At 39.0% G+C, this 27494-nt stretch overlaps 1 protein-coding gene across 8 annotated transcripts in view; it reads left to right on the top strand.

Annotated features, from left to right (window-relative positions):
* CHL1 (cell adhesion molecule L1 like) overlaps window positions 1–27494 on the top strand; it is a 157189-nt gene that overhangs the window by 80117 nt on the left and 49578 nt on the right. For all 8 annotated transcript variants that reach the window (XM_032194465.1, XM_032194459.1, XM_032194460.1 and 5 more), the window contains 14 exons: window positions 5956–6078; window positions 7097–7267; window positions 8861–8908; window positions 10842–10962; window positions 13293–13477; window positions 19197–19328; window positions 19765–19902; window positions 20599–20710; window positions 21462–21628; window positions 22436–22601; window positions 23635–23759; window positions 25888–25989; window positions 26199–26396; window positions 27402–27472. In XM_032194465.1, the coding sequence (XP_032050356.1) occupies window positions 5956–6078; window positions 7097–7267; window positions 8861–8908; window positions 10842–10962; window positions 13293–13477; window positions 19197–19328; window positions 19765–19902; window positions 20599–20710; window positions 21462–21628; window positions 22436–22601; window positions 23635–23759; window positions 25888–25989; window positions 26199–26396; window positions 27402–27472 (1859 nt within the window). The remainder of the gene's footprint in view (window positions 1–5955; window positions 6079–7096; window positions 7268–8860; window positions 8909–10841; window positions 10963–13292; window positions 13478–19196; window positions 19329–19764; window positions 19903–20598; window positions 20711–21461; window positions 21629–22435; window positions 22602–23634; window positions 23760–25887; window positions 25990–26198; window positions 26397–27401; window positions 27473–27494) is intronic.

A 27494-nucleotide genomic window follows, 5' to 3' on the forward strand; every position in this document is an offset into this window, starting at 1 on the left:
CAGTGGAAGTATGTCACCTCCAGCAGCAGCACTGGCACCCCAGGACTCCATTGCAATAGAACCAGACGAGATGCTTAAAAAGGGAAAACAAGAACTGGTTGATGTTTTTATCTGGGACTGTTGAATATGTATCTAAGGCAGATAATTTTTCATTAGAAGAAAAAATTGTCTATACTAGCTTAAATAGATATTAAATATACTGGTGGTAATATTTCAAAAAATAATTGAGAAGTTACAAACCTGCTTGTTAATGAATATGAGAGGATTATCAGTGTTACCACATGCAAAGTTCTAAATCCAGAAAATAAATAGATTGTGCAGGTAATATGTTAAAGGTATTTAACCAACTCCCACACCTTTTAAGGCGCATTTACTTTTATTCATACTCTCTGCCATTAATTCTTTCATTTAACTGTGCAATGTAGATACTGCAAATTAAATCAGGATTCAGGGAGAACAGAAGACACCTTTCATTTTCTAAAGTGCTGGATAGTCTACAGCTCTGCTCAAGTGAAAGAGATCTGCTGGTGTACAGAACTGTTGTAAATTAAGCAATCAGACAGAAGAGTTTGGGAAAAATTACCTCTATTCACCCACAAGTTTTGAAGTGGAGACTGGTACATGTGAGATCACTACATGCATTCATGATAATGATGCAGAGGTTGCAGTGCCTTGCCAGCTGTATTCAAGTAAAATTTAAGCTACTTGGCAAGTCACTATGCCAATGAAGTGAAGAAAACCCAGCAAGTCAGACTAGGTTAGTTTTTTCATAAATTACTTTTCCACTGCACAGAAGTAGAATACCGAGTCTGTAAGGAAAGGAAGGTTGCTGCTGAAAAGGAGAACCAAAGACTGTTTACTCACAGTAGTCATTCCAAGAAAGCAATAGAAATGTCAGCAGAAATGATCACTAAATGTCACCAACATAATGAAAACACCACACCTCCCCTACATGATGACATTAGGGAGAGTGGCGAAAATGGGGTATCAAGATTGTCAAGATTTACAAAGTCCAGATTGTTACCAGATACATGCAGAATGAAAATGAATTTAAATGGTGAGAACACAGACTTCAGCTCCCCTCCTCCTGTATTTAGAGAATCTATTGCTTGAATTAGTGAGTAGGCCCAATGCCAGAAAAAGGAGAAAAAGTAGGGTTTCAACTTTTTTAATTAACTGTAGTGTAAAAGACTGTTCATGGTAGACCGTTAAAATTTATGTTCAGGATTTCTAAAGACTTTGCTCTAAAGGACCAAAGATCTGAGGATGGAAACCTAGCCTGAACATAAAATTGTCCAGGGGCAGCCTATGCTAAGGCAAGGGTGTCAGTTTCACACTCCAAAGGAAATCCAAGCCTATATTAATATAAGAAGTAATAATAATAATTAAAAAAAAAAAAAAGTAATCAGAAGATATTGAGTTAATACTAGAATAAGAGATCTCAGTAACACACTTTGTGAAGGCATTCAGTAGAGCATACTCATTTTATAGAACAGAAAACAAAAGAGAGAAATTTGCTGAGAATTTTCACATAGTGGGACTAAAACTTCCTACCTCCTAAACCAGTGACCTGTACATCTGACAACTTTTCTGGCCAACTAAATCATCAGGATCACTCTGACTGTTGCTAGTGACAATCATTTTGGAAAGGATGATAGAGAGAGATTTACACAGAATAACAGACTTCACTGATTCTGTCATAAAAACTTCATTGAGAGTGAGTGGACTGACATCCATGGTCTTGCTGATGGTCAGACTTTCATCACTTTTTCAATGTAATGCAGCAGTTAAAAAACCAACCAACCAACCAAACAAACAAACCCTGTAAATAAGCAGATTATAAACTGTACAAAGGTTGCAGTGGAAATTACAGATATAACTACTGCCTGTACAACATGGACCAGACTAACAATTGATGTACTGAGATGCCTATTGGGAGCTGCCAGGCTGCATTCAGTATAACTCATGTAGCTGGTGATTGTAAGTGATGTTCTTAATTCTTTGATATGTTTAACTGTTCACCACACAAGATATAAATATGTATAACAAATTGCTTAGCTGTTAATTGAAGTTCCAGAGGAGCTGGGAATTTCCAGGATGTAGACATTTCTTGACTATTTCTACTTTCCCTCACCATTATATCTTTTAGAGATTTAGTTGGGGAGAACTTCACATCCACAATGGATCAGACTAAACATCCATCTAGTACAGGACACATCTCCAACAATGTACACAGAGAAAGTCACAAAAACAGACCTCACATACAGTGGTGTCTTCCTACAATGATTTCCCAAAATATATACTAATTACTGACTTATCATAATGAGCCAACTCGTATTTTACATCAGATGCTGGTAGGAACAAGATGCAGTGGTCCCAATGACTTCTACAGTTACTTGCAGAAGACCTTTCCCTTCAGTTCAACTTCTCAGTGCTTTTCCCAGAAACATATAGAATACCAGACTGAATGCACTCAATTCTCTAACTGGTGTAAATTCACATCCTCAATATATTTATAGTTGGGTGAAGTCAACTGTAGTTGTAGCAGTGTGACAGGAACTAAGCTATATGATGAAATGTGCTAATAGATACATGAGTAAATCTGCAGCAATCTTGCTGGTGCCAGTGTACCATGACTCAGGTTGCCATATTTCTATACAGCTAAACTCAAATTCAGATTTTATATTGCATTGTATTGTTCTCCCTCCTGTTTGCTTTTCATTGAGATACTGCATTTTCTGAACAGATAAGAAATAGGAGGGAGTGACCTGACCCAGTCTCCTTTCTGAAATTTCTCTCAGCCAAACTAATTCGTCAGTGGTATTTCAGCCTAATCTCAAGTATGGTTTGGTCATTAAACTTTGAGTCACCCCAGGGATTAACAGAGCCTGGTTCCTTACACAAATGATTCTGGAAACTGAAAATATTTCATTTCCATGGTTTACACACTGTCAAAGCACTGTGATTATGTTTTCTGAGTGCTGTACATCATTCAAGGTTGAGCCCTGTCAGAAAAAAGTACTTGGGCAGTGACGCCTTTCCCAAGAATTTTTGAGAACTTTATATAACGCTGTATGCTTTTAGAAGAATTTTCCATAACTGAAGTCAGGTGTTTTGTCTTCCCTGTGGCTGTTTCACACATGCCACTTGATTGCTTGTGTCGTGAGTGTCCTCCAACTGGTACTTCAGCAAGCATTTCTCAGAGTCATTAAATAACTTTGTTCTCCCCTGTGTTATGGATATGTGTGATGTAACACTTGGAGAAATGCTGGATGCTGTGGCCTCTCTCATTATATCTGTGTGTTGGGAATTGCATGAAGGATTGACATGACACTTTTAGTGGTATCACTGCAAAGAGATCAATTGGTTGTAAATTTACAGTGTCCATGTGCTGCATTGATAACTCCATACAGTATTAAACATTTTCATAGTACTATTAATCTTGTATGGTACTTTCTAGCTTAATTTGGTTGTGATAGTTTCTGAGATTGGCCACAAATCAGTAGTGATTGATTCTGAAATGTCCACTAATTAAAACAGAGGAGCATGGTAAAAAAATATGTTGCCTGCATGTATGTATTGAAGACTAATGGGCAAGAGCTGAAACCTAATGTGATATTAGCTTCTTAGTCTTAATAAATCTCCTCATGCAGAATTCAGAAGCAATCATTTTTCTAGTCTTTGAGACCAATGGGGCACCAGCAAGTAAATATGTTTGTCAGGACGTTTGACTCAGAAATTTGTTATGAAAATTGAATTTTCCTCTCTAGCAAAACTTTAAGAGTTCACAACAAACACTCCAAATTACACACTGAGGGGAAATTGAAGTTTTTCAATGTTTTTCACAACGAACAAAACGAAACAAAACAGCACGGAAAAAAAAACAGGAGCCCCGACCACCTCATGGTTCAAGCATCTATTAGAGACACAAGACACTGAAATTCATGGTGCTGCTTCACCTAGTAGGGACCAAAGTGGACATTTGGGCCACACACTTAGATGAATACCTGCACTACCAGCTATTGACTCCAAGACAGTGATTTTTCACTGTCTTCTGGTGGGAATTACTATCTTCTCGCATAATTAGTTAATTATTGGCAACAGAAACTGACTGAAAAGGCCAGTGGCTATGGCACGCTGTTGGGATATTGGAGACCCATGTTTTGTTGTTTTGCCAAATGAGGCAGAAAATGGGTTTGAATAAAAGTTTCCAATGCCCTGTATAAGTAATCTCCTTATTGGTCTATTTGCTGGCCTCCTGCTGTTGTTGTATTAGTCCCTTAGAAATCCTTTATCCTTCACCTGATCCAGCTTTCTTACCTTTGTTGAGAGTGGTGTTCTTTTGGGAAAAGTAAGCTAGCTTTAGATCAACAAATTGGCTTTTTCCTACTGGAAAATGTTCCCCCTCTCCTGCAGTCAGTAGATGCACTTTCCAAGGCTTGAGGATTATAGGTTATTGCACATATTGTTCCCTCCCTTATCTGAAATACCACCTACAGAATGTGTTATGCTCATTAGCTCCATTTTGTTTCTCCTAAGAATTCCTATTGTATTAATAATCCTTCCGGTGATAAAATCTATGCCCAATCTACATTCAGGCAATCAGCATTGTAGGGATTGCTTCTTTTTGTGTTCACTAATCCTAAATGAATAAAGGATCCTCGGAGTCCTGGCCCTATGCTTCTCGCCCTCTTTCTTTGGTTTGACTTCTGCTGTGTGACACTGCAGTTATCATGCAGTGCTGCTGGACCACTGATGTTTTAAATTATTTGCTATCAGAGTTCCTTCTTATGACTCGAACACCAGGATGGCAATATTTGCTGTGCCAAGTTGGCTCTGTACAGCCAGGATGCTTTCATTCCTTAGCTTTTAATTGCTGTTAATTTTACTGTTTAATGCGGTTGTCTGAACTGAAACTTTCACGAGTTTAAACTTGCCTGGAATGAAATCAGAAGACAGTGTCCGCCCAGAAACTGTCTTAGCTAAATTCATTTAAGGAGTGGTTGCTTTCTGCAGACTACTTTCTTTGCAGAAATGTCTGCGTTGCAGCCTTCCAAGTGCTTGGTTTGGGGTGGGTTTCAGCTCAGCTCAGTTTCCTCTCTGCTCAGATGCGCTCCAATTGCATTTTGGGCTGCTGAGACCATCCAGGTTGATCAGATTTACCAAACGCCATTCAGGCTTTGAATAGTCTGCTTACTCTAGGTGTTAATCAAGTCCTCAATCCATGAATTATCAAACCTATATTTAATAATAATATCTCCCTTGTGCACCCCTGTGTATTCCTTTGTGCAAAGCCCGTACCTGTGCCTTGCTGAGAAAGGCTGCAGGTCTGCACAGCAGACAATTCACACCCGAGGGGGTGAGGAGGCAATATTGTCTTTACAGAAGCATTCATCTAATTCAGGAGAATTCATCTAATTCAGGAGAGGGATAAGAGACAGAGACTCCTGCCACGAAGCAGAATAGCTGCCTGGTGTCTGTCCTCAACTGCACTGACTTGCAGTGGCTTCTTGGGAACTACTGCTTAGCCAGGACTTCCCAAAAGACACTGTACTCCCAGATTGATCTCGTATCTCCAGGGATCCACCTGTGCCCTATTCTCTATGCCCATGTCTGACTCCCACTTCAGTTCTCTGTGGCCTTTACTTGTCCCTCTTAGTGCAAATAAATGAATTGTAGAAAGCATTTAAAAATAAATGCATTAAAATAAATCGTAAGCAAACCTCATGGGTATCACAGATAAATGTTAAACTTCAGGAATGAATAAAGCTAGCAAAAAAATCTTGCTTTTAGTAGAATACAATCTTAACCTGTATCACTTGTAAAAAATGGTAGTAACTAAAGGCAGAGAATGCAAAAGATGATGTTAAGGTAAATATTTCATTAAGGACCATATTAAAGGGGAAATTTTCAAAAGGGTAACAATAAAAGAGGAACTTATTTGCTTTTGTACAGGTGTACCAAAATTCCCGAAGGAAAAAATTGAGCCCCTTGATGTAGAGCATGGTGATTCTGTGATTTTGCACTGTAACCCCCCAAAAGGCATCCCACCTCTGCATATCTATTGGATGAATATTGGTAAGTAACCAATTTGCACACAATGCATACAAGGAGACTCAAAACATTTGTCTTCCAGAGCAGTTTCATTACAGATTTATAACTGATGGGAGTGTAATTATGCAAATGCTTAGGAAAAAGATCTGGATATTGGAAAACAAAATTGAAAAATTGGGAATGGAGTTATATTTTTACATAACTCAAAGTTAAATTGTAGAGTACATTGGTGCAATATATTATTAAATATTAAATATCAGAAAGCTTAAATGTCAGTAAACAAATTTAAATAAAGTAAATTTACCAGTAAGTAGGCCTACTGCATTTATAGTAGAGAGTAAAATGTGTCAATATATTATTATGTCTATCATTACTATTTTCCTCTTTACATAAACTAATGGTTAATTTATGTTAAGAAAAAAACCTTCTGTCCCAGGTATGCATAACTATTTCTTTGTGGTTTTCTGTCACATCTGCAGCATTTGTATTCTGTAAGAATTTCTGGCTCTTGAGCAGCAAAGTAGCACCATGACATGAAGGGTTTGTTTCTGACACTGACCAAGTACTTGCAGAGACAGGGTGCCAGATTGAACCTCTGATCTTATGAGGCAGCCTCGCTACTCCTGACATACATATTTAGCGCAGACCTGCATTTGGCTGGATCAACAATGAGACAGTACAGCATCCTTGGTCCATACTAATTCTGTCCTGCCCTCATCCGTAGTTAAAGAAGAGCAAAGTGCTTGGGAGACTGGCCATAGGGGACATCTGCAAATGGTGACCTCCATACCAGCACTGCAGCAGGCCTTTGTATCAGGGACAGGTGCTGGTCATTTCCTTTGACTTGAGCAGGAGCTGTGCCCTCAGCATTGTATATAGGATATTGATAAATAACCCATGGGTTGGGCTGGGCTTTTTGCCTCTTTCACGTCAAAGTTAAATTCTGTATCTGGAAGCAAACATATGACAGGAGAGCATTAGTAGTCATATTGGTGAAGCAGCTCAGTATCATTACCATATCATAATTATTTTTTCTTGCTAGATTTGCAGCACATTCCGCAAGATGAAAGGGTCTCCATGAGCCTTAAGGGAGATCTCTACTTCGCAAACGTGGAAGAAAATGACAGTCGAAGTGATTATTGTTGCTTTGCAGCGTTTCCAAGACTGAGGACGATTGTACAGAAAATGCCAATGACACTGAAGGTTTCCCGTTGTAAGTCTGTGGCTGGGTTATTTCTTGCTTTCTGTTTTTCTTTTTTAGCTCCCCAGGCAACAGTGAATGCAGATGTGTGCCCTGTGCCTCTGATGCAATTCCCTCTGAAGAAAAAGCATGCTACTGTGCTTATTCCTGCATTATTAACCTTGTCCTAGCACTAAATTCAAGGGCTAAAAGCTTTTTGTATATGTTGGGGCCCCAAAGCAGCCTTTTCTCTCTGCTGCTTTCCCTACAGTAAAAGATGATGGTGCATGAGGGAAATCTGCTTCTCTGGTGGTCCAGTGGGTCTCTGATGGGACCTTAGTGGGGTCTCGAGGACTTTGTGGTCTCTCTGTCCCTAGATCCAGGCCTGTTTGCTCTGGGTGCAGCAGTGAGGTCGGGAAGAACAGTGCCCAAGGACCAGGCTGCAGGCTCAGCCCTGGAGACCTCTGTGCCTTTGCTTTCACCACGTGTCACAAAAAATAGAAGGCACAACTGTCCCTCCCCTTTTCCTCAAGGAAAAACGAGATGCTAGTCAGCAGCAAGCCTTGTAAATCCCTTGTTGGGACCTCAGAAGCAGCAGCAACTTCTGTGATGGCCCAAGGCAGCAAGACAAGCTGCTTTTGGGGCACTCTCAGCTGCATTAAATCAGCAAGGCCCTGCAGGAGCTGATGGAGCTAAGGCAGCTTACACCAGCTGGAGAGAGCCACCCCTTTTCTCTTCAATCTCTTTTGGATGTAATAAATTCTGGTGAGGCTCATAGCATGAGCTGAGACTGCCTGTGCCCTTGATATCAGTCTTCTGGTTCACTAATGCTTCTGACCTTTTGGGCTTATGTAGCCCAGAAAGCAAAGGAGATTTTTCTTTGTGAATGAAAGCCTGATTTTTAATGTATGATTTTGAGAGTTTCTTGTTGGGATAAAAAGATAAAGGATTAATAATGGGTTTGTATGTCTTAATACTTGCTTAAACCATATCTTGGGATAATAACTGTGAGGCAAATAGCAAAATGACATGTTGCCCTTCATAGCTTTTACAGTCCCACACCCATGCACATGCAGATTAGAGAAAAATGGGGCAGGGTTTGATACAGAGACCTCTGAAGGAAAGACTGCAGTGACTGCATGTTGCCATCGAATTCCTGAGACCGGGTGCAAGCGTAGAAGTGAGGTGTGCAATTGCAAGGTTTTGTAAACTTAGCTGGGGACTGCCCCCTCTGCTCCAGGCCAAGTTTCTGTTGAGGAACTATATTAAAAAAATACACAGAAAATAAGAAAAAATAAGCTGGAAAAAAAATAATAAAAAAAATCTTTTTGGTAGACAGTTCAAGCTTAGTGATTTATTTATTTTTTTATTACACCTGATAGGTAGGATGATTATATCACCCTTGAAGTATTTTGCAGAATATTGCATATATTTAAAGGCTTTCTTTGTTTTCAGGAATTCATTGTTCATCTGTTGATTTACATTATATTTTGTTTGTTTGTTTTTCTTTTTATGGCAGATATTTATTGGGGGGGACATTGTTTTGTTTTGGTTGCTTTATTGCTTCTTTTCATTCTATATCAACTATGCATGTTTGTATTTGGTTGTCACTTTTATTTATTTCAGTTAAACATGCTAATGACTCAGGCTCACCTAATGCTGCGGTTACTAAGGGTGAGTTGAATGCATCTGTTACTTAGCCTTTAAGCTGAGAAGCTACCAGCTGAAATGAAATGTGAGGTGCTGCTCAGGGGAAAAAAAAAAAATCACAAAAGACTTTTTATTGCAATGGGATGGATTTAAGTGGTCCGTGGAGTACAATTTTCTCATCTTGTACTTTTTGACAGAAGATTGAAGGATTTTTAACAAAGAGGTCTTCTTACTCAAGAAAGAAACATTCGCGTCTCATAATGTAATATAAGGACGGAGACTGGCGTCCTGGGTTTCTTGTGTTATCATTTCAGAACAGGAGCTGGATTCTCTGAATCTTCCTCTGGTGGTGAGGAAGATGCTCGCATTAGGCTGCTGTCCTCTGAACCATGAATTCATGTCTAACAGGTCACCCTGGGGCTGCATTACTCCAGGGCGAGCTTAAGGCTTGGATTTGCAGAGCTTTAGCTGCTCTGTGTTAATTGTGCACATCTGTAGCTGTATGCAGGGTGAGTGTGAGATGGTTTGCCTCTGTACTGTGCTGTTTGATATGCACCACAGGTAAGCACTCCAAGAAAGCAGTTCTCATCCTGGGGATTCATGTCTCCCCTTGTTCTGTGTCCACTTCTTTGTGGAGCCATATCCTGAAAATGCTGAAGTTTATGCAGACAATGTGGATAAGTCAGAAGGCAGATAGTGGTTATTCTTGCAGTTCTCCACCCCATTAACTTCATCTTAAAATACTTAAGAATGAGAGTCTGTTTTTTCGTATTTAACTTTTGATGCTGATTTATTTTAGTTAAATTCCTCCTGAGAGTGTCTGTTAATTTTAAGATCCCACGTTTGAAACTCTCAAAAGACCTTGTTCTGTTGGACAAGTGCTGGAGTTTTTGAAAAGAGGGTCCTTCCTAACTGTTTGGGGATAGATAGCTCAAAGCACTGATAAATCCTCAAGACTTTGCCCATGGAGGCTGCTGCCATTTGTGAGCAGAACAGGCAGGGCTTGTGTGGAGAGACCGACACTCCAAAAAATGGTTATGCCTCAGAGAAATGCCTGAACTCTTGTGTCTGGGAGGGGGACTGCCTGCCTGCCTTTGGAAGCAGGTGGCGAGGGGCAGATGGAAAGCAGGTGAGCATGCCCAGGGGCACCAAAGTGTTCTGCTGCAGCTTGGAGCACTTGTGACATTGGTTTGTAGAAACAAAAAGCAAGGGGGTGAAAAAAAGACAGGATTTTCCAGAAAGATATACATGTATGTAGCATTTCATCAAATCATCCGGAACTATTTTTGTAGAAGTACTACCATTTGGGGACATTCATTACCATGTTAATTGTTATTATAGTGATAACTGGATAGCCGTTTAACTCTATGCATATTTTGTCGTGAAACCATTGTTTGGGCGACTGGAACAAATGGTCCGTTGAAATCAAATGCAGGTCAATCTTGTTTTATTATTTAAACAGTCTTCAATACAAATTGTATCTCCATTACTGTAGATTTGATAATTATAACAAGATGGACAATTTTGTAGGGTATTAAATTCGGAAAGATGTGTTTCCATCTGAGATTTAAAAGATGATGGAGTCAATGCAGAGCAAAGGTGCTAAGAAAGACAGTGCACACCAGGTCAGTGATTGAAATGGCCAGTGTATCAAAAATTGGCCAAGATTTATGATAGAAAGGGGCCAATGTTTGGAATTCAGGACCTGAAACCTTAGAAAATGAAGCTTCTTTAGTACCTCTGCCTGCTGTTATTACTGTATCTATTTTCTGACTGTAAGAAGGAGAAATGGGAGAGTCCTGGATTGGTCTTAAATCATATAAATCAAAAAGAAAATTTACAAATTGATGTCAGAAGCCTTCTGACAGGAGTAATATTTGTAGCAGTATTGAAGGATAAGCAAAGGCTCTAAGATTTCATATCTAACTTATTTTATTTCATTTTTATTTTATTTTAGCAAATTTTATCAAGGAAAGAAAACCCAAACTGCTGATCCCTCCTGAATCTGCTGGAAGTAGCTCATCAGTCACTGTTATCAAGGGAGGTGTCCTGCTACTCGAGTGTATTGCTGAAGGGCTGTGAGTAACGCACAATAATGCACAGACTTATTCACCTTTTGAAACATAACTGAGGAATGAAAAAGCTAAGTTAAAAATTATTCTCATAAAAACGTATGTACATACCTGCTCAGTTTTAAATTGAACCTTTATGTAAAGTTTTTCTAGAGCATGCATGGTCCTTGTAAAGCAGCACAGAGTTTTGACAACTCTAGTTGTGACTCTGTCTGTCCTAAGCATGGCAGAATATTTCAGTGAGGATATGCTCACTGTAATAATACAGGGAAGGGTTCAAGCAGATGGTATGTGCTGGGAAATGAGATCAGAATAATTTTGTTCATCATTGTAAGTAACAGGACAATATAAGGTAAGTAAAGAAAGCAAAAGGCTAATACATGATTTAAGTGCAGTCCTCACAGTGAAGCTGTGAATACCTCTCTGGACCTTGTTCCTGCTGCAGTAGCTCAGAGCAGAAATACGCCCCACTGTGCCCTCAGTCCAGTTTTCCAATTTTACTATCTGCTTGTAGATGCAATAGTCCGCCCTTGAAGAGTTGCCACCAGAGAAATGGATAAAGCGAAAATCTCTGCAACCACTAAACCCACAATGAAAGCACAGTTGCTTCTGGTTTATTTGTGATAGAGCTTTTTGTTAAATGGAGTCTTAAATTATTGTGCTCTCATGCTGTATTGTGGAGCTGCAGGTCTGTGAACACAGACTGTGGTTAGCAGAGAGATAACTCATATTAAAGGCTGTGCAATTATCCCCTCTATAAAATTCCAAAATCAGGATATTTATCTGCCTGAACAAACATGTTTAGGACATTTTGTTTTTCCATGTGGACTTGAAAGGGCATCGCTCATTTGGGCTGGCAAGATTATGCCTCTGCAGTTGGTTGCCATCTTTTGAGAGAAGGTGAATTACTTGTCTCTACTGGATCTGCTCCAAGTATCTGCAGTGAGTTTTAGTTCCCTGTTGCAGCATTTCCTTGTTTAATTCACTGCCCATCAAGCTAATTCACAGGCCCATGAACCTCCACAAATCCATGGGTATGAGTTTACAGTGTTGTCAAGGTACTGAATAGACAAATCACCATGGAAATATACAAATATGAATTTTCATGTGCAAGAACTAATACCATATACAAGAAGAGAAAGGAATAATAATAAAAAAAAAAGCTGTTTATAGTCAAAACAAAATATATTATTTTCATTCATTTTTTTCCCAGGATTTTATTTTTTTTTTAATTTTCTAACAAAAAGCTTTTTTTTTTTTTTTTTTTTTTTTTTAAAGTAGTCACTTTTGAAAGAAGACAAAGTACTTCTTTGAGAGCTTCTCTTCTCAGGAGGAACTTTATTTCTCAGGTTCTTTCATTGAATTAATATTTTTCCATGGAAACCCTTTGAAACCACAGCATTTAGAAAAAATAAAATATTTGTTAAATTTCCCACTTCCAGCAGAAAAATGATCAGCTTTGCCTATATCTCTGCCAATCCATCCAACCAAATGTCCACAAATCACGGAAGCGGATAGACTGAGCCAGATTTCAAGTAACTAATATCAGGGGCAGCCAACTGCAAAATAAGGAAATAAGTACATTTCCAATCTGTTGTTTCTGAAGACTTATATTCTGACTAACACCGGTGTCAGGAGGGCATTGCCTCAGTACAACACCGAGGCAACACGGTGCCTGACTTTGGTACAAGAGCAGGAAAAGTACCGTTGCAGGAAATAGGACGTTTGTACTGTTATGCTTATTGCTCTTGGAAAACCATGATTTCTTAGTACCTAGGGCTTTGAGTGGCTTGTGCCTGGGCATTCTGCCACAATGACAGATGGACACAAGAGTAAGCAGATATGACACAGTGTATGGTGTCGGGGTCGTGAATCCCAGCTGGGACTGTGCATGCAGCAGTCTGTCCTGAATTTCTGTGTCACTGCCACTTGCTTTCTAAACATGTAAGAACATTTTCAGCCAACTCCAATGGCTGGACATCTTCCTAACCCAGCAGGGCACTGAGTGAAGTCACTGTAATGAAGTCTTTACCTCCTTGTCTGTCCTCAAGTGCCCTTTTGGAGTCGGACGAAATACACCCCATTCCCTCTGACACAGTTCATGCCAATGTGTTTACAAGGAATGCAGTCTTGTGCCATAGCCTGGGTTTGGCTGTGAAGGACTTATTCATAGGGGTCCTTCAAATCAAGGAACAGTATAGACTAACAATAGTCTATAGCCTGCAATATAGCTTGTATTAACTAAAGAGGCTCTGCTAAAATGAAACCTCTAACGTAAATAACAGCATCCTGGTATGCAACTCAAAATCTTTTTTTTTTCTTTTCTTTGATACTAGCCCAACTCCTCATCTAAGCTGGGTCAAAGTTACTGGAAATTTGCCCAAGGACAAATCAGTAAAAGAAAATTTTGGGAAGATCCTGAAGATAGAACAAGTGTCTGCAGCTGATGAAGGAACTTACCAGTGCACGGCGAGCAACCCCATGGGCAGAACAAAACACGAATTCCATGTTCATGTGGAAGGTACGGAGTATATTTTACTAAACTTTTTATTTTGAACACTAAAAGGTAGTCAGTGGGAAGTAAATAAGAACTTTTGCTAATATCACTTCAGATGATCCAAAACCTCAACCAGCTGTATCAATTTATGCTAGTAGGGCCAGCCTTGTAGTGTTGGGAAGCTGGCAGAAAAGAGCATTGTTTTTCTTGTTTTGTTTTGTTTTTGAATAGAATTAATGTTTTTTTGTTATTTTTTTTCCTGAACCATGAAGGCTTTACAAACCACTGAGCAGAAGTACAAATGTGTGAGAGAATTATAGATCCAATACATTAAGATGTGAATTATTCAAGCAGAGATATTGACAAAATGTCTTGTATTAATCTGAAAGTCAGACCAGAAAATTTAATTATTCTACTTGCTCTTAAAAAAAAATATGAAAATGGCCATACCAGGCCAGATCAGAGGTCTGTTTATCTCAGTTTTCTATCTTTGATTTTCATCAAAATTAAATGCCTATAGTACCACTCCTCTCTTGCCCTCCTCTGTGTGTTCTGCTATCAGCTTTGTATTGGAAAAACTTGAGCTAAGAGTGTTTTTTTTTTTTGGCTTTATTTTATTTTATTTTATTTTATTTTATTTTATTTTATTTTATTTTATTTTATTTTATTTTATTTTATTTTATTGCCAGTGGAAGTAAGGAGAATAATGAAATCAGCCAAGGTACCTTCATAACAGGTGTCTTGCAAATAGCGCAGGTAGAGGCACTTGGTGCCTATTCTCCCTCATTCTTCCACCTGCTGTTCCCTTTCTCCCCAGACATTTCATACAATGCAGGTGTGGATGCTGCTCTCCGTCACTTCCTTTCATAGGAGCAAAGCAAAGCTTGAGTGAGATTTAACAGGGACAAGTGAGCCCTGCAGAAGTATTACTGCCACCATGAATCTTTCAGTAATGCCCCCCATAAATAGCTGCAAACAAGAATTCTGAAGCACAGCTGAAAAATGTGGTGAAAGCATTTTCTCTTTGCTGATGAAAAAATTCTTCAGTCTCTGCTCTGCAGAGTTAAAAAAAACAAAACAAAACAAAACAAAACCAATATTAAACTGCCAGTGTCTGTCAACCGCTTCATTTTAATCTGTGCTTTTTCTCACTCTTTAGTCACAAGAAGTCATGGCGGGAGGACACGTGCTTTCAGCTATCTGCTTTTTATTTACTCGTTAGCTGTGGAAGAGTCTTTTCTCTCCCTTTGTGAAGAATTCTCCCCTTTCACTTGACACAGCCTGGTGTGTCATAGCCTTCCTTCCCTTCCTGGAAGTGAGGCAGAGGGGGATACCAGGGCATGGCAAGTTTTCAGCTGCAATGGAGGGGAAGTGCTGACTCCTAGAAATCATTCCAGATGGTTTGGAGCATCTCTGCTCTAGCTGAATATTTTAACAATCTGGCTATGATTTTCTCGCCTGTAAAAATTGAATTCTTCAAAGAAATTGCAGGAGCTGCAAATACCAAAATACCAGGGAAATAACATTAATTAAGCAGTTCAGATTATTGACCCCTCTTCTCCCCCAGTCTCTAGAGGGAGGAAGGCTTCCGGGCAAATTGTTATTCCTACTCATTAACAAACAATTATTTTAAAAAAGAAAGAAGTAAAGAAAATGACTCTAACAATTGCAATATAAAGAACGTTTATGCAATTCCTATTAAATTAATTTTCCATTTGTGTAACTAATGTAGGATGCTGTCAGTAACAGGAATTCGTCCTACTAGGTCATCACATGCATGTTATCTTGCTGAAACTGAGCAAAAAATACCATCTTTTTCTATAATTTTGAACCAGAAAATGTCATTAACATTCAGTAGAGATGGGTATGTTCATCATTCTTGTAGTGACTCTTGTGTGCACACTCAAGGGCAGGTATTGAGCTGGTGGAAGTGAGCATTAATTTCAGTTGGTTTCAGGGAAGTTATGCTGACATATGACATCCTTATGCCTGATAGGCACTTCTCAAAAGATGTGTGCAGGGAGAAGAAAATTTAAATATGAAAGGAAAAAAATCTCAGTCTTTAACCACGAACTATTCTCCATTTAGTGCTGGAGTAGAAATGAGGACTTGGTTATTGTTCCTGCACTATTTCACTTTTTTCTGTTCTTCTTTCTGGTATTTGAGGATCTCAAAGCAACACCCCAGCCTTCTAAATAACAGCCTGAAATTATGATATTTTCATGCAGCCCACTTACAAATCCTACAGTACTCTGAAGGCAAAGATTCAGGCAATTATTACCCAGTATCTGAAAATATTCAGCCAGCAAATTGCTTGACTGCTTGAACATTTTAATCTCTCTCTGCGAGGAAAGATGTAGCCTGGAACACTGGAAGAGGCACAAAAAGGCTCTTATTGTTATTAGAGGGAGAGAATAAACTATTAAAAAAAAAAAAAAAAAAAAAAAAAAGCAAAACAAGCTCTCAAATTGTTTAGATCTAAAATGTTTGTTTATTTGGTTATTGTGTATAATCCCCTAAGCCTAATAGAAAATGTATATACAACCTCAACATCTTGTCACTATCATAGTGCCTGTTCTAATGGTACCTCAATCTTAACTGAGGCTTCTGGGCTGTGTTTAATAGAAATAATTGCAATATAATGATTAATTATAGTAATGATGGAATACCTAAGGGCCTTTGCAGCTACTTTCATTACTGAGTTAGAAGAAAATAAATAAAACTAGTGTGATGTACATACATGCCCAGTCATTTTAATGAGACTCAAGCTGTAGTTCTCAGCCTTTCACTGGGAAAGGTGATAGCTGTATCTGAATCTGCAGATGATAACCCCAAAGTGGGATGGATTGTCAGCCCATGGGAAGATAGGAGAGAATTTGAAATGATCTTGACAAATTTGGAAAATGGTCTGGAATGAAAAGGATGGGCTTCAGTAAGCACAAATGCAAATTCTCATCAGGCAGCACTAATTGGCTTCATAAACACAGGATGGAAAATGTCTGGTTAGACTGGTCTGGAGGATGTATTGGATCATAAGCTGAACTCTGCTCAGAAATACTGTCCTTGCAGAAAAAGAAAAATCATCCTGGAAAGGTTAAAGAAAAGCATTGTTTGTGAAAAAAGACTACTGAGAACTGATAAGGCCTCACGTAACATCCAGTTTCACATCGAGGATGGAATTTATTCAAGACAATACAGAAAAGCCAGTAAGGGTAGTCAAGATTTCAAAAATGTGGCCTTTGAAAATAAATGGATAGATATGTTTAATTTAGGAAAGAATGAATCTGGGGTTCATATAACAGCCTTCAAATGTACAAAAGTTTCTTCACAGTAACACAATATTCTCTTTCTCCCCTGGGCATAATACTATAGATCTAAACTACAGTGAAGTGAATTTGGTTAACGTTACGTCTGTTCTAGTTATGGGGAAAAGGATAGTACTACTGTAGACAGCACAGGAGGCTGTAGAGATTTGTATCCATCAGGAATGCTCTAGGTGTAGGTGATCTTGTGTTGTTGCAGAAGTATGGACTAGATGACCATTTTAGATCTCTTTTGTTTTCAGACCTCTCATTACGTTCCCATAATGACATAAATCTCTTGATTGGGCTGACCACATCTATAACTCTTACCTAGAAGAATGCATTATGCAGTGAAACATAAGCTATACCACTTTGCTTGTGCAGATTAATGGCAGATTTGTCTGTCCAACCACAGGTTTTTGTGGTTGCTAGACTGTATGTGTATATTTTTTTTATTCTTACATTTTATATACTTATAAGCACTATAGCATATCTGCCACAAAGAAGAGAGGTTCTTCAGTCTTTCTGTGAAATTACATTTCATACTTGACAAAATCTCATTGACTGAAGCTTCACAGCTGCATCACTTCCTTGGGGCAACCACAGCAATTCCCATACTGAAAAAGGAAGGCAGCAGTGTAATATATCTGCAGCTCACTTTCAAAAGTATATGCACAAATTAAAATAGGAAGGGCTCTATAGTGTAGCTTGTATCCAGGTTTTGCTTAGTGTCTCACCTCCTCCAAAACATCCTGTCTCAAATATGGTGCTTGTGGCAGACGTAGTTGGGGGAAAAAATTCATTAGGATTGTTATAAACCTTTTCACTTCCATGCCTTTGACCTGTCTTTCTCTGATGTATGCATAATTTATGAGAGAAAAAGAGAGAGATCTGCAAACCCAAAATGTTCTGCTGCATGCAGGTTTTTCCTGGAGTCAAATAAAAGGAAGCATAGCAAGTATGATCATGTTACATGCTGCACTACAGGAGGGCAAACAGCTCTGCAGCGAGGCAGGCAGTAGAAGGAATCTGTTCTGTGAATGAAATGCTATGTTATAATGTTATAATTTTTGATAAGCTTTGGTGTCTTACATTTAGTTCATTCTTTAGCTGTTGCTAGTCAATGCCTCTACATGGGTTCTCTACTGTGGAAATAGTGGAGTTTGTGTAGAAGCTCTTGTTTATCACACATCAGAGGTATTTTTTAATATATCTGTGTGAGCTATGACGTTTTGTTTTAATATATCACACAGATAACATCTGGAGATGTATTACCAAGCAACAGCTCTGTTAATCTTCAAAGCGTATTATGAGCATTAACTAATGAATCCTCATGTATCCCACACATTAGCTCATCTTTTTCAAATAGGGAAGGAGGGATCCAGTGATCTGCTTAGGGCAGGCAAAAGAGGTAGTGACAGGTCTGGAACTAAAATGTGGAAGTTTGTAGTTTCTCAGGGAGAGGTAATGACAAATACCATTTATTTATTTATTTATTTATTTATTAAGGACGCCCTCTGAAATGTATACAGGCTCAGGGATCTAAATTTGGTCTGTAGATATCAGAAAACTGTCACGAGATTAATGATTTATTTTTCCTCTCTGTTCCTTCCCTCCCTTACAGTTGTTGTGTTTTTTTGTTTGTTTGTTTTTCCAATGAGTTCTGGGTAGCTGATGCTCAGGGGATGCTCTGGTTTAGCTGCCAGTGCTGGGGAAAGAGAATGCAGCAGGAAAACGCTGCTCCTCTACCACCACCCTGTGGGGGACTCTTCAGGACTGGTCCTCAATCACTGGTCAGAAAATGTCTCATCATATCTAAATATGTTATGGATCAGCATCGGAGATGAATATAGGGTGGAAAAGCGGGATATTGAAAAGCACAATGTGTTTCCTCAGCACCCACAGATGAGCAGATGGAGGTGCTCAGCATCGCCTCTGCATCATCGTGCTCTGCCCTCTGGCTGCTCCTGGGCAAGTCGATGCAAGCCATTTGCTCATGTCTACTGAGTATTCGAGCTGAATGGTTATCTGCATCTTGTTTGAGTAGCTGAAATAGTCTCACGTCATTTCAGAGACCACAGCCTTATGTTTGAGGGTCCTTGTGAAAATCCTGACACCATTAAGTTTACCTCCCTCCCCAGCCTCACCTCTCATCTTCTCTGCATTTGTTTTCCACTTCGGTAAACACTGCCCATATCCTACACTCTTCCCTCTGACATTTGCATTTTACAAAGCCTGAAGGACAGAAACTGATGTATACTAATGGTAATTTTACCTTTTGTAGCATTGGTTTGCATGAAGTACGCTCCGGTTGCACAAAAGGCTGCTAGGAGCTGGTGGCTACTGCTGGTAGCGTTTGCCATCTCCTGGAGAACTACGGTAATAGCAGTCAGACTTGTCCTGCTGTGTCACCTGCTACCTGCCATGTCCCCTCTCTACAGAGCCTCCTCGGTGGATTAAGGAGCCAGAAGGTGGTGTTTACAGCGTAGGAACAAACCTTGTGCTGCTGTGCGAGGCGATTGGCAACCCAGAGCCAACCATTCAATGGAAACTTAACGGGATGCCCATTGACAGTAAGTACAAGGTCCTACAGCCTTCTTTAGGAGGTGGCTGGATAGGACGTGTCTGTGTTGTGCCCCTGGAATGCACAAAAAGCCTAATGCACTAAATAATGTCTTGTGTGACATCTGTTTAAGCATATTTTCATATTTAATTAATAAGGCTTCTATTTAAACATGAACTTGAAGGGAGGTGAAAGAGGTGCAGGTATGGAGTGGCTGTGAGTACGTAACCCTGTATTGCTCCCATCTGTTTGGGATATGGGGTGGTACTTGTGCTTTTGAGGTCTCTTGGTCTTACTGCTTCAGAATTAGCACAAAAGACTCGTTGGAGTCTGGGGAGCACAGGCCCTGCTTCCTGTTGTGTTGGTGTTATCACTACTGTTTTGAAACTTTATATACGGTTTGGTTTGGTTTGAACTGAACATTGACAAAGTCTGGCTCTTTTCAGGTAGGACCTTCAGAGGGAGAATCTCTGCCAGAGAGATCAGCCTCACCAACCTTCAGCTTCAGGACAGTGCCGTGTACCAGTGCGAGGCCAGCAACAAGCATGGTACCATCCTTGCTAGCGCCAATGTGAATGTTCTCAGTGAGTAGTCTCCCAACTCTTCAAGTTTATCAAGAAAAATGTAACTAAAGCTTCCCATTTTGATACCTCTTAAGTCTTCAGAATAGTTGTGGGATTATTAACCAGGTCTCTGTTCTGTTGCATTGGCCCTGGATTTTAAGAAATACGTTGTCCAAACTAGTGCAACAAGCCTTATCATGGGCAACATTATACACTTAGCTTGAGTGGTCATGAGCTTTTATATATTTCTTATTTTAACAATATAGTTGTTTGGGGCTCAAAATCTTTGGAATTCAAATGTATTAAGATCACTGTGGACTAGATTGTGGCCACGACTGTGTTTTTAAATTATTAAGTGTACTGTGTATTGTTAATCTTTAATTTCAGTTGTGATACTGAGCCTCTTCTTTGAAGACAGATTGTCATGGGAATTTATTTAATAAGAGAAGTCTCTAGAGGAAGCAAAACTAGTCTGTTTTTTGTCTTGGAGATGAGCTTTCATGGTCTGACATGTCCAGCAGTCAACCACTGTTATCTTTGTCATTGAGGCTTATGGAAACTCAGTTGCTCAGTGCAGGAGCAAAAAGGCAGTGAAATTCCTGCTAAGTGGCCAAGCCTTTGGCCTTTGTATGGTGGGAAAAGGGTATGATGCAGGGACTGTATTTATATTCCCAGTTCTGAAGTTCAGTGCTGCTTGTTTTGCATTCTGTTCTGCAGATATTGCTCCCTTAATACTGACCTCAGATGGTGAAAACTATGCCACAGTTGTGGGTTACAGTGCCTTCCTGCACTGTGAATTTTTTGCCTCGCCTGCAGCAGATATTAGATGGTAAGTTACTGAGAACTCACTTCTTCACATGAAACAGGTTCAAACAGGCTTCCCAAACACTCATGTGCTCATGTTGTGGAATTAAAATTTGCAGTTTGTAACAAAAATGTGTTTAATATATGTATATTTTTTAATAAATATACTTTTCCTCAAGAACCTTACCACATTGAATTAAAGAGGGGGTGGAAAAACAGTTAATGAAAGTCCTCAGTACCTGCGTGAAGAGGTGTTGGGATATTCATTAAGCAGAACCATGCCTTATGTAGCCAAATCCTGTTGCAACTTCATCAGTGTTAGTTTAACATTGGTAATTTTTAAAGTTTGGACACATTGCTGGGGTTGAAAGGCAATGACTTACAGAACATGTTCACCTGGAAATGGTTCCATGTAGTTGGAAATCACTGGATTGCCATAGCATTTGACAGGTGCAATAAAATTGCACATGACAGCTATGGATTAAAGACTCAGCCAGAGTAGTTTAAAGATCTTGGTAGACACTGTCAACGTATTTCAGGTTTGCAGAAAGCTTATGTCCCTTTATGATTTGCCTGCATGTAAGTAAAGTGACTTGCTGACCCCAGACTCCTGAGTCCCCCGCACTATCTGTAAACCATGGAATATGAAAACGTATGGCAGGAGGGTTGGAACTAGATGATCTTTAAGGTCCCTCCCAACCCGAGCCATTCTATGTTTCTGTGAAATAATAGTTTCTACAACACCAGAAATAAGCCATAACTATTATCCTCTTTAGGACTAAGGATGATAGCGTAGAGACACTCTCAGCATTACGCTATGAATTAAATAAAAATGGCACCCTAGAGATCAAAGAAACAAAGAAAGACGACTCAGGATCATATGCTTGCTGGGCTTCAAACTCGGTTGGAAAAAGAGCAATCACAGCGAATCTGGATATAAGAGGTAATGTTTCACTTATGAATAGAAAGACCTTTGATAAGGTTTTATATTTACATTTTTTTTTTTTTTACTTAAATAGATACTTAGTAAAAAGTAAAAACAATGATCAACTTCAATACTCAATTAGCAAAGTCCTCAAAAGCACTCTCAGTTTGCTGTAACTAACTCAAGAAAAAAAAAAAAAAATTGTGTTCTATTTTGGGCCAGTCTCTTTGCTTTGTAAGTTTTACAATTATAATAAACATGAAAATGTACAATAAAATTCTCACAAAGCAGTATTTCACTGTATAGAGGAGTGAAGCCAAGTGCTTTCTTCCTACTTATTCATCTGTTTCTGCATTTAGATTAGAGTCAATTAAAAGAACAAACTTGATTGCAATATTTTTTTCTCACTCGACTTTAATAAGCTTGTAATTTTTCTTGGGTCATTGCCAAAGCCTATTTCAAATAGCAATTGGACATAAAAATCATATTCAAGCTTTTTTTTTTGTATCATTCATTTCATAACAGTCTGCTAACAAGTATTTTCACCTGTGACTTTGTGTGTTTGTGTGCACTTGTGTTTCTTGAATATGTTGGTTTGGACTGAACTAAAATAGAAATTTTCAAGATATAAAATTATATCCTGTCAAATCTCCATTTCAAAACCAACCTCCTCCGCTTGAAATGTTTGTATATAGAGATAGATAGATAGATAGGTGAAGATATGATCACTGCTCCTGAGGTTGATTTTTATATATGAAGTGCTTGGTGAAAATTTGATGTAATAGTTTCTCTCTCCTAATCAAAGTGTTTTCTGTGATCCACCAGATGCTACAAAAATTGTCATTACTCCAAAGAACCCCCGAGTGTTGAAATCACATTCAATTTTGTTGAAATGTCAGTCTGAGTATGATTCACACTTGAAAAACAGCTTCAAATTATCCTGGAGGAAAGATGGAGATCAGCTGCCAGTCAACAGCACACAAGACAGCAGGTAAGCAGAGAAGAACAAGAGTTTTCTTGAGCTCAGCTGAAATAATGCTGTGTAGTGCTGGAACATGAGTATTAATAAACATGAAACTTAATAGCTTGAAATGCAAATTTATGTCTGCAGGAATTCTTCATGCAATATATGACTAGATCTGCATTTTGTCTACATACATATATATGCATCTGTATGAGTTTTGAGCTGTGACTGGAAAATTATTATTACTGTTGTTTTTGTTTACTCTCTTTCACTGTCATCGTATAATGCTGCATAAATGTTGGTTTAACCCAGGAATATAACTCTAAACTCCGTGCAGTCAACTGGGATTTTGTTTCTCCACTTGGATTTAACTAGTATTTTCCTGTGTTTATACCTGTTTGTCCCTTTAATGGGATGGAGCCTAGACTTTATTCCATATGAAAGGTCCCACAATGGGCACACGGATGTCTTTATTAATTAGTCACAGCAGAAAGGTTATTTTCTAAACGCTGCAGTGCAGGAGGTATGGAAGAAGATCCTGCTGAGGCCACAGAGGGTGGGGAGAGAGTACCAGGTAAAGACCAGATCAGTCTTCACCCTGACAGAACCCATGGGCCTGCGTTAAGGCCAACTGCCCCTGGTGCATAGGACATGACACAGGTGGGCTGGGAATGCTGGGTTTTATTCAGTCCTCTTAAAAATGTATACACAAAGCCTGTGTATTTCCCTCATTAATGATGTGCCAAAACCCTATGTGCCAAACCCTCAGCTGATGCATATCAATGTGGCTCTTTTCAGATCAAGAGAAGATATGCCAACTTCCAGCCATAGAGGCTAAATTGCTACAAAATACAAATAATAGTCTACAGCACAGTGTATAATACAACTACAATCGCATTTTCAAATAATAAGCCTAACGTTCAATTATGTTATTCAAAATGTTCCCTTAACAAGTTTATTCAAGAACTGTTTTTCAGTGAACAGTGTCAGACATATGCTTATCTTACAGATTTTTCTATATATTTTTTTAATTGTATGTGCCTTTTTTCTTGCCCTGTAGGATAATTGTGGACATGGATACACTGTTCATTTCAAGTGTGACATTGGAGGATCAAGGAGTTTATATGTGTGTGGCTAGCACTTCCCTAGACAGTGTTGTAGCGGAATCACGGTTAATTGTTCTTGGTAAGAGGATACTTTCCTAGTGTGCAGTCAGGTTGGTGCAATCGAGTGTGCACTTTCGTTTAATTAGTTCTTTTACCCATTTCAGTTACCAAACCTCAGTAATAAATTATTGCCCAGTGGCAAAAGGTAAATTCATAGCAGAGAAAGGATTTGACCCACAGTCTGAAGCTTGACCTTGCTTTTGAGCATCCTTACCACCAGTCTTCTGTCCTGAAAGGCTGCTCAAAATTAAGGAGATGAATTTGTGTAGTGATGTGCAGTCCTTTGCAACATCAGCCTCTAACACTTACCTAAGGACATCAGACAATCACTAGAATGCTATTTTGCTGAGAGTTTTGTGTTGTTTTAATTTCAGGGTTGGTTTGTTTGTTTGTTTTATATTTTTGTTTATTTCTGGCAGTGATTGCTAACAGGAGCTAAGACAATCTGACCTTCAGGATATTTTCACACTTTAAATGAATGGTATTTTTCAGTAAATAGTAAATTAAGTAGATGCTATGCACATTATTTATGGTACTGCGTTCTTTAGTAGTATATAACTCAAGATGTTTGTAAACTGTTATGTTACTTATGAAAATTTCATGAAGCATTTTGTTCGTTTTTAAAAAGTTGATTTACAGAAGGGGAAAAACATTCTTGTGCTTGTTTTTTCTTGTTTATTGTACATAAGAAAGGTCTTGATGGATTAACAGTATCTGTTATTTTCCAAATGAAAAAATTCAGGCTCTTGCAATGAAAGACCTGTGAGATGACTAAAGAACTAAACATGGAACAGATGGAGATATCAAAATATGGGCAAATGAGCACAGAAGATGTATTCTGTTAAAATACTTCTAGGTGTTTGTTCTCGTGTTAATAAACAGAGAGCAGGATGGATACCTCAAAGATATACCATCACTGTCTTCAAATAAAAAATTATAGCACCATATACCGTAGCACACAAACATAATCTTTTAAACTTTTTGATGTTCCCTTATATATAAAACAAAAAAACTCAACATTGTTATTTTAAAAACTCTGTATAGTTCCTACTAATTGCTCTCACAATGACAGGGACAGTGTTATTCATTGAGCCAGCTGCTTTTCCTGTAAGAAATGACATTGTCAACCAAAATGTAGTTAGAATGTTGGGGCAGAAGGAGGTCAAACACCAATCAAGAGTTGCGTAATTTCATTTCCTTGATCCATAAATTTTTTTGATTTTGAAACTCTAGCTTCATGCCCAGGAAGCTTTCCTACAAAAGCTCTGAGATTGTTTTCTTGGTGAATGCAGTTTTGTGTTCAAGACTACATGTTTAAGGAGGAGTAGTGTGTGCAACTTTGGAGGGATGAGGGGTAACCATCAGACCCCTGCAATAAGAAATTGTTCTTTTACAACAGATTTTATGCAATCCAATTACCAGGCTAATCCAATATAATCAGATTTCAAATTGACAACCACGTACATAAAAAGCAAGCTCTAGTGTGTACAGAGCATCAGCACGGTCATCCTGTGCTCAAGGCTTTGGCAGTCCCATGCTAGTCCCCAAGAGGTGCAGTGCAGTTATCACACCAACCACGAGCTACACAACTAACTTGATATATTCTCTGGACAGCACTAATTGAGCTGGCAAGTAATGAATTTTGTTGTTTCCTTTTAATATAGATCCCCATGGCTGTGATAATGAATATTATCCTTTCACTCATGCTCTAAAAGCCAGGTTCAATAACTGTGAGAGCCAAGCCTCCTCCTACCACTCTGGTTTGCACCACAGTAAATCCAAGTGATTCTAATATAACTTTCTGCTGAGAGCAGTGTCAATATCTATTAGTGATTATATAAATCCTAGTGATGATTTGCACAGAAAACTCTGTTGCTCCAAGCAAGGCTAATGAGAGTAGATGGAAATACACTTGTAGAAGGGATATTGCATTTATAGGGGAGAAAGCAGAATCAAAAGACTCAGTGTATTTTTCTGTAACAAACCAGGCTCTTTAAAAGAAATTCTTACTTTCCTAATCCTGTCCATTTTGAAATCAGAAGATGTTTTACAACTGCCTTCACTGGAGCTTGCTGTTCCAGTCTTTTCAAAAATGCCAGATAAACAGGAATAATTGCCACGCTCTTGACAGCTCTTTGTTGTCTCAGATGTTCCTGATCCACCAGAAGATCTGCAGCTCTCAGAACATCAAAACCGAAGTGTTCGACTGTCTTGGAAGGCTGGGGCCAGCCATAACAGCCCTGTTAATGGTATGAAGGATTTTGGTAGCATCACCTTACATCATTTAGCATAATGACACATCACGGCTGTCAGAATAAACAAACCGTGCTCAAAGCTGTCCTTAATCGGTTTTACTATGACAGTTAATTTACTCTAAGTTCATTTCTATCCTGCTATTTATAAGCAGTTCATAAGGGTGCTGCCTGTTTTCCTCTGCCTTGTTTTCTCTCCTCCACAGAGTCCATTATAGAGTATGAAGAGAGCCAGTGGGAGCCGGGGAGGTGGCAGGAGCTGACCCAAGTCCCTGGGAATGACACCACAGCCCTTCTGACCCTGGCCCCATACATGAATTACCAGTTTCGTGTCGTGTCCGTGAATGCTGTTGGAAGGAGCCAGCCTAGTAAACCATCGCTGCGCTATGCAACGCCTCCAGCTGGTAAACACTGCCATCTAGTTTTTTTTATGTGAATATTTTTAGTGCTTTACCAGGAATAGCATTGCCCTCTTCTCCTTCTGAGGGGCATAAAGATGTCAGGTTGCTTGTACTACTTTTTCTGCTCAATGTGTGTGGTAGGAGATGAGATACTGAAGCACTCTGCACACACCAAAGCCAAGTCCAGCCATCCTGCATGCCAAGGAAGTATCTTCGCCAAAGAGAGGATTCACCCCTGCAGCTGCCGACATCAGTCTGGGGATGCCAAAATGAGGAATTTCTGTTGCTATGGCTAGCAGTGTGTTTCCTACCCACATACCTGTAACACAAAGCTTTTCTGAACTCTGCTGATTTTGTGCCTTTAAGGCTCGTTGCAGCCATTTATGGACATGCAGGTGCTGGTGAGAATTTTCAGGATTTATGGGGAGCCTTTCAGCAGCTATAAGCTTGTCAAAAGTGTTCATTCACAGTGCATTTCTCACCATAACAGAAAATGCTGTATCCCTGAAAGTCATTTTAGAGGCCAACTGTTCAACCTGGCATTTGCATTCCCTGGCATTTTTCTTTCTTTCTTTTTTTTTTTTTTTTCTCTTTCACTTCAATTCCAGGTCTTTCTTCAGCTTTTCAGCTGTGTGCGCCCCACTAATGATATACCTTCTGTTTACTATCCCCACAGGGAGAAAAATCTCTTCCTAATAATCCCCCTACATCTGGTGCTTTGAAATCCAAAAGTCACAGTTTCATGTTAGCTGGTGGCTCCAACCAACAAGGGCACTTAGGAATCAAAACTGCATAAACAACTCATTTTGTTCACAGCAGCTTTTGCTGATCCAAGTAATTAAGCTCATGAGCACTCTTTGTTTAGGTGTTTTTCACTCTCAGTAATACAGAAACAAGAAAAGTTTTCAAATATGTATTTAATAAATACATATTTGTTTATTATTTAAATAACACATGCAAATAAAAATAGAAATATGGAAACTAACCTTATTACCTGTGTGGTTTCAGCTCCAGACAAGAACCCAGAAAACATCCGAGTTGAAGCTTCTGAACCAAATGAAATGGTGATGAAATGGGAGGTAATGCAAACGTGTCTGTCAA

Source organism: Aythya fuligula, chromosome 10 (genome assembly GCF_009819795.1).
Source record: "Aythya fuligula isolate bAytFul2 chromosome 10, bAytFul2.pri, whole genome shotgun sequence".
In the NCBI taxonomy this organism is placed as follows: Eukaryota; Metazoa; Chordata; class Aves; order Anseriformes; family Anatidae; genus Aythya; species Aythya fuligula.